Here is a 7737-nt window from a genome sequence, read left to right on the forward strand (position 1 = left end):
TCCCTCCCCCAGTATAAAAAGAGTTGCTGGTATTTCTATACTGCTAAGATGAAGAGCATTCAATGATTCAGTGCGTGAAGATAAACCCCACATTGGGGATGACAGGCCTCTTGCTGCTTCTGATCACAGCATTCATGTGGCAGCCACCACTTACACTGAAAAGCAACATTACATAATAAGTTATTTTCAGTTTCTTCATTGCTAATTTCTTCCCAGTTGTCCAATGCTTCTTCATTGCCGTCTGCTTCAGAGGCGTTCACCACTTGCCACGAGAAAGCAGAATAGCAGCAGAAGCAAAGAAGTGACACGAGCAAGTAAGAGTAAGCATGTCAGTAAGTGGCAGTAACGGAGTCAAAGACCCATTTTTGAATTACAAACAATAATAAATGCTAATATCAGACATTTGCATATTTTTTAAATGAGATGCCAATGGCAAGAACACTGTGCTGTAAACATCAGTTTATTTATCCCTTTACTTGCTTTGTAAAGGGTGCTAAACTAGCCAAGTAGTGATACAAATGTTTAATTCCCATTTCTGTTAATTAAAACAGAGGGCCACCACTGCATTCACATCCTTGTCTAGCACTGTCTCCATGGAACTCTGCTAATTCAAGTGTGTTTTTCATAGCCTTACAAAAAATACACCAAGAACATAAAAGCTTAAAAGTAGGTGCAAGTTACACAAATACTCTTAATATATTTTCCTTTTGAACTCCCTTTAGGCACTAAGGCCTGTGGAATCAAGGCAACAAATCAGGCTGAAGTCAGACATATTTATGAACAGGAAAGAAAGCGAAGAAATTAATATTTGAAATCAAGGAAATATACATCAGTACACGTAATTCTAGAACAGAACCACCGCTTGTACAGCAGGAGCATTTCTCAGACAAAATCCGCAGTTTGAGCTGTGAAAAAAGCCGCTGCTACTGCAGAGCAGAGCACTCGAGCGTCCGGCAGGGTCGGGCTGGGTGTCACTGAGCCGTGTTTTGTGACGCGACTTTTCCGCGGGGCGCGCTGCCCTCTGGCGCTACGAGTCGGGAAGGGGCTGGCTGTGGGAACCGCTCCTCGTCTTCAGCTGCGACTGGGCGATGTCTGCCAGGGCACTCTGGATCTTTTCCAGCAGCACATCCCCACGGTAAACTACCTCCTCCAGACGGGCAGCTGCCTCGTGGTTTTCTTCTTCTAATCGATGCAGGCTAGCGGCCTTTAAAATAAAAGGGAGAAGAGTGAGGATCTTCAAGTAGAATACAAAATTGGCTTTGCTACTAAAGGATGGTGATGGAACAGCCTGTGCTCCCTAGAAAGAAGGAAGACTCTCTTTCAGCCCCTGCACTACATACTAGCAATTTGTTATAAACTGCAGCCTAAAACAGTACACATCCACCTGGACTAAACACAACCCCCCCACCAAACAGATATGTTCGCTTCTTTCACACTGCAACTCAAGGCTCAGTGCAGCTTTTCTGGACAAGAAGTGAGAATTTATCCACCTCCCCACTCCCTTAACTGAAAGGTGCTCAGCAAGATGTAAGCATAACATAGTTCCAACCTCCCTGCCCACGGCAGAGGGTTTGGAACTAGAGGATCTTTAAGGTGGCTTCCAAACCAAACTGTTTGGTCATTCTGTAAGTTGCTTAAACCTTTCTGTTAAATAGCATATTTCAGGTGAAACTGTATTATTTAACCTCTTTCTTTCTCCTTTTTTTTTCCCAATATTTTGTTTCAGAACCAAACTGCTTTTCAGTTAGGCAAAATTTAGTGAAACATAACATTTTAACTTCAAGCATTCTACCACTTAAAAATATTTACCAAATCTAAAATTACTAAAACTTGTTCTAGCTGGATAACAGAAGAGACAAAACAAAATAGTTTCAAACCGGTATTTTTTCAAAGCAGCTATACAGGTCCTTAAGAAGTCATGCTTAAGGCAACTGACAAATTCTATCCACATATTCACCTTCTGTTCTGCAACACTGATGTCCTTAGTGACAGCTAATATACATATGAAGGACTTGATACCCCTTGGAGAAAGGATCACAGAAGGAAGATGGCAAAAGGGAAAAGTTTGAAACTGAGAAGCCAGCTCAGTTCATCAGTCTTGGTTGTTAAATAGCTGGCTGCAGGTAAGGATTTGAGCAGGGTATATATTGCCAACTTCACCACAAGGGAACCCAAAAGGGACAGATAAATTGTACTGGGCATTAGTTTAGCAGCCCCTATTATCATTTAAAACAAGCCTCAGATTTGAAACATGCACCAAGACTACCTTAGTATAAAAAACAGGTTGGCCTAAGTACACTGTATTAGCCAAGTATCTACTACTTCTCAACAAAACCTATACGTATTTTAGTGTTTCAAGCACCTTCAAAATAGTTTTTTTTAAAGAACATCAGAATATCTATCTTTAGTACTCCACCAAATTAAACAAGAGAAAATAAAAGTCAAAACCAGAATCAGTAAGAGATGGAAAAAAGATCAGAAGTTCTGGTGAAGCGAGATTCTGTATCAACAGAGCAAGAAACTGAGTATCAGCTCTAAGGCAAGCATGTTCCTACCGGACAACCAACTCCTCCTTCTGGAGCACCCCGCCTTCCCTGCATCAGCTGTCACTATGATCAGACCCTGCTCTATCATGGAAGAAGCCTGTAATTCGTCTGCAGCAGGACAGCTGTCTTTAGCTACTAAATATGCAGTTACACAGAATTATGCTGGTGTTAACAGGCCCAATTAGTATGTTCAGCAATTGCAACACTTCAAATTTAACCTCCCCTGTTTAAAACTAAATGTGATGTCACTGTCAAGTCATTTGTATTTGGCCCAGCAGGCACCTCTAATATTAGCCTTCGTAAAATGCCTTTGAACAGGTTTATCAAATTGGGTGAAAAACTTTCAGGTGATCTTAAAGCAGTTCCAAGATTCTCCAAGAAACATCACTCTGCATTCTAAAAAGAAAATACTTGGTGCAAATCTAGCTAGCACTTAGACATAAAGGAAAAGAAAAATGCTGTTTAATAGGCAAGATCTGTAGAAAGAAAAAAAATCACAAACCCCAAAACCAACACAGCTGCATTCTTTGAACTTCGGGTTCAAGGAATTTTTTGCAAGTCAGAAACAGCTGAGTATTGTGAAAGGATTCCCAAGCTGTTTGCAGCAGTTCAGCTCCTGTAAGGCAGGAAATGGAGGTTTTCATACTCGCTGCACCTGCTAACAGCTGCCTGGCCAGCAGCTGTTTTCTCTTCCCAAACTCCTCCTAGAGTACCTATGGTCTAAAAAGAGACTGAGCAAGAAACAAGAGCACCAAGTTTTGCTGGTCCAAAGAAGGACACCCTATGACTGAGAATTGAAAGTACTGTTTTGTGACAGAGCTGGAAAACTTAAAGGTTATCCTGCAAACAACCAGAAACGCTATAGAAGAACAAAAAGCTTCAGTAAAGTGCTGGCTCTGCAGCTACAAAATAAAACACGCTTCTAGTGAGTGAGAGCATGTGAAAGATTATCCAAGGGAAACATAACAAAACCCAAAACAACAAAAAAAAATTAAAAAAAAACAAACCCCAAATAACACCACCACCACAATGCATCAATCCTGTTGCATCTGTTGCATTAATATTTTAATAGCTGGGGAAAAAAAGGGGTAGCAGTTTCCAGTATTGCGGTGTTACAATAAAAGTACTTCTAAATAGAAATCAAAACCACATTCTAACAAAAAACTAAGTTATAAATATTCTCACTGTGTATAATTTTATTTAGAGCTAGATGCAAGTTCAGTATTTCCACTAAGCCTATACGGTACTCACAGGCTACCCCTATGAAAAATTCAGGCTGGTAACAAACTCATTGTTCAAGATTACATGGCTTGGAGAATAAAAAAGGTGTGTTAAAGCAGGAAGAAGCTTGCCTTCGATTACATTCTGATATTTTAATAAAGACCACTCTTACCTGCAAAGCTGCTGTTGATTCTTCACTCGGCAGGGAATCTATTAGAACATCAATATCTTTTGCAGTTCGTGCAATCAATGCTGCAAACAGCTGGGCGTACTCTTTAAGAAAAGACAAGGCAGCCTACTCAGTACAGGATCAGAAATCATCACAGCTCTGTACACAAAGCACAGAAAGTTCAGCGGACCTGAAGGATGCAGGTGTTAAAAATTCTCCTACATGAACAACAGTACTGCAACTGATAGGAACTCAATGATACCAGAAGGTAGATCAATTCCAGTCCTAGATAAAACAAGGTAACTGGTTATACAAAGGGCCAGGCTCTGTATAAATGAGAAAATAGCCAGAACTCCATCATGGTTAGCCAGTTAAGAAATTAGTGACAGCAGCATTAAGCATCTTAGTCACTACATAAAATACTGAGAAGTATCTAAAGACTAACTTTTTAGCCCTTGCCTTGAAGTTTGCCACTAGACTAAAAAAGGGGCAAAGATAGTGATTCAAATAAGATGGGTTATTTAAATCATGATAAGCTACAGGTCACTGGTGAAAGAATTTGGGGTTTTATAGTTTAAAGAAAAAAGAATCCCTGTCCAGCCACAGAAAGCGAATTTGCCCCTGAGAAATGGAAAAGTATTGGAAGTTTATAACAGACCTTAATTTATCTGCTACATCATTGAAAGAACTGCATGGACTTCTAATAAGAGGCACCATAAACCAGAAACAAAACCTTCCCATATGGAATTGCATCCATTCATTTTGAATTAAGTTCATTGCTACCAGTAAAATACTGGAATAGCCCTTCTCAATTTATAATTTAAGTTCTGAAGTGTTTGTTTATATTGTTTGGTTCCTGAACGATTCGTGGAAGTAAGAGAAAACACCTTCTAATGGTAAAAATCTATAGAAGAGACTGACATTCTCAAAGGTACACTTAAAAAAACAAACAAAACAAAACTAACAAGAAAAGCAGCATATCTACTTAAAGCACACTCAGGGTCACCATAAGGTTTACCTGTAGAGAGTTTTAAGGCCCTTTTATTAAGACTTCAAATATCTAAAGACCATAACTGGTATTTTTGGCTTTCCTCATCAGCATGGCTAATATGGCTGTATGGTTTTACTGAAGTCACTGTACTCAGAATTTTAGGAAAAGATAAATCAAAAGAGCAGTCAGTCATGATTTACTGTTCTAATACCTTAAAGCCTCCATCTAGGTCCTGGCAGCACACTGGTGCCAGCACTTGGGAGAGCAGCAGGGAAAATGAGGAAGCACACAAGCCTTTCAGGTGGCTCTCCAAACAAATCCAGTATCTGAGAGCAAACCAATACAGACCAATGAAGAACTAGTATTTACATATCCTAGAAACTGCACTCCAAACTCCATGATATCCTAATAGACAAACCTCATCTAAACAAGATACATGTAAAATATTTTCAGCAGGAGGAGGGGAGATATATTAAAAAAAAAGGGAAGGGGGAAGAAAAAAGATTGAGGATTGGAATAATACGGTTATTTAAATACTAACTTGGAATTCTCAAATCAGAGAGAACTTCTAGCTTGCTTGTTAATTGAGTGTCTTAGATCAATGAAAACGCACTAAGTGTTTCTTGTGCCTCTCAAAAAACCCAACCAGCCCCAAAACAGAACAGCCAAGAGCAAAACCACAAATGCCAATGGAAAGATTCTACATTACTTATTCCTTAATTAATTACATAAGCAGATAATACATGGAGAAACACAAGTTTATGGCACAGATAATTTTAAATATATATCATTTCATAAAAACCCACTATTTTCTTCTAAAAAGACTTATTTGAAGTAATGGACAACTCACTAACAACTTCATGCAGCTGTCTTATTAAAACTGTTTACATATGTAGAGCTACTGTATCTGTGCAAACAAACCAGTGCAAAAAATACACTGGAATGCTTACTTAACAGTTAAAATTGTATTTTCACAGTCACAATCTTATGCAGCAAATACAGCTGACACCAGTTCATGACTTAATTTCACTATCTCTACCAGATATCAGTGGAATTGTCTGCACGAAACAGAGCACAGACTTTGTGCGTTACAATGTACTAGACCAGAACACGTTCACATTTTATTAGCATACACAGAGAGACAGACTTGCCTTCCGTTGGATTAGCAGGCTGATCTTTGTTTATTGCTGTCTGGATGTTGCTGAAGGAGGCTGGGGGGCCACACTGCTGGAGCACTCCAATGGCATTACAGAACTGGTCTGCGAGCTGCAAGCAGGGACAAGATTGTAAACTAATTTCAACAGTAAAGCTATTTCAGGTTTGTTTTGCACCTCCTCCCCCAGCCCGGCGTTAGGTGGGAGCACACCGCCGCTATCCCGCGGTGACACCCCCACCTGAGGCTACGGGGCAGGAATCGCTCTCCCTCAGGCACGCAGCGGCAGAGGCGGCGGGGACAAAAGAGGACACGGCTCCACACTCCGTGACGTGGGGGAGAAGGGGAACCCGTGCCAACCTCACCGAGTTGACCGCGTCCTGCAGCTGCGTTAGCCGGTCCGCCATAGCTCCGCCGTCACCGCCCGTCAGACGGGCACGCAGCAGCCAATGGGGCGCAGGGACGTTGGATGGGCGGGAGAGGGATGGGGGCGTGGCGAGGGCCGCCTTCCGGTGGAGCAGGGCGAACCTGGCGCGCCCCCTGCAGGCCGGGAGGTGCCCGTGGGCTGGAGAATGACTCTTTGCCACCCCGTGGGTCACTGCCTGCGTGGTGTCGGCTGTAGTACAGCTTCAAGGGGCAGCTGAGCTGGAGATCTCCGGGAGTTTCCTCTGCCTGACTCACTGGTGGTGCTGCCTGTGCAGCCACCCAGCAGCAACGCATGTGTCACGAGACATTCGCCCTCGCAGCCACCCTCCTTGCCACGATACCAACCAACCCAACCAAAGTGGTTTCGTGATGGCATGGTCGGGGTTAGCATTTTGTTGGTCAGGCACGGTCAGGGTTAGCATTTTGTTGGCCATGTGCCAGTCTGGGCAGGGCCTTGAGCAACTTGGTCTAGTAGAGGGTGTCCCTGCCCATGTCAGGGGCTGGAACTAGATCTGAAGGTCTTTTCCAACCCCAACTACTCTGTGCTTCTTATGAATGTGGGGTTCCTTAGTGCTCCTCCATTAAAGAGCCAAGTCACAAACTACTGCACTCTATACTAAACTTACTGCATGTTTTTAAGCTGTTTACAACTATTGTTGAAGTCAAATGGTTCTTGGGTTTCCACAAATGGGATAGATGCTGGACTAAGCCTGGAATAAGTGAGGCTTATTGTATCAGAGCCTCACTTGTAAGCCAAGCCTCTTGCAGGTCTATGAAAGCCAAGGGTGAGCAGTTTGGATGCTGAGCTGTGAGTAAAGAGCGGATGAGGTCTCACTCAGCTCAACTATGGCAGTGGCAAACACTAAACTTAACAGGATTTTAATATCTCATGGATTTTGAATTACAGGAACCTCGTTCAGCAGAACACAAGTCCCTTCAGCACACCAGATAACCTAATGGAGATCAGGATCCTGAGCATGGCAGGCAAAAGCAGGAAGAAGAAAGTGCACCCATGTATATGGAACAGCTACAAACATGGAGCAGCACCCATTTCTGTGTTCTTTTGCCAGACTGACAGCTTCCTTTTTCCCTTCAACTGGAAACCAAAGCAAGCTGCAGAAAGGATAAACGCAATGGGGCGATCAACTTTGCAGCCTAGGTTATGATGCAGACTCATAAATGAGGCCCAGATAACAAAGTGAAAACACACCCCAAATAAAGAGGTATTTTT

General features: G+C 42.2%; 1 protein-coding gene across 1 annotated transcript; it reads right to left on the reverse strand.

The window, feature by feature from the left end:
- Nucleotides 1–444: 444 nt before the first annotated feature.
- Nucleotides 445–6524, reverse strand: MED21 (mediator complex subunit 21). Its single transcript, XM_065673782.1, has 4 exons — nt 6446–6524; nt 6079–6193; nt 3940–4040; nt 445–1204 (listed from the first exon to the last, which is right to left on the reverse strand). Exons 1-4 carry the CDS (start codon nt 6485–6487, stop codon nt 1028–1030), a joined length of 435 nt encoding a protein of 144 aa, XP_065529854.1. The 5' UTR covers nt 6488–6524; the 3' UTR covers nt 445–1027.
- Between the last annotated feature and the right edge of the window lie 1213 nt (nt 6525–7737).

Source organism: Lathamus discolor, chromosome 1 (assembly GCF_037157495.1).
Source record: "Lathamus discolor isolate bLatDis1 chromosome 1, bLatDis1.hap1, whole genome shotgun sequence".
Lineage (NCBI taxonomy): Eukaryota > Metazoa > Chordata > Aves > Psittaciformes > Psittacidae > Lathamus > Lathamus discolor.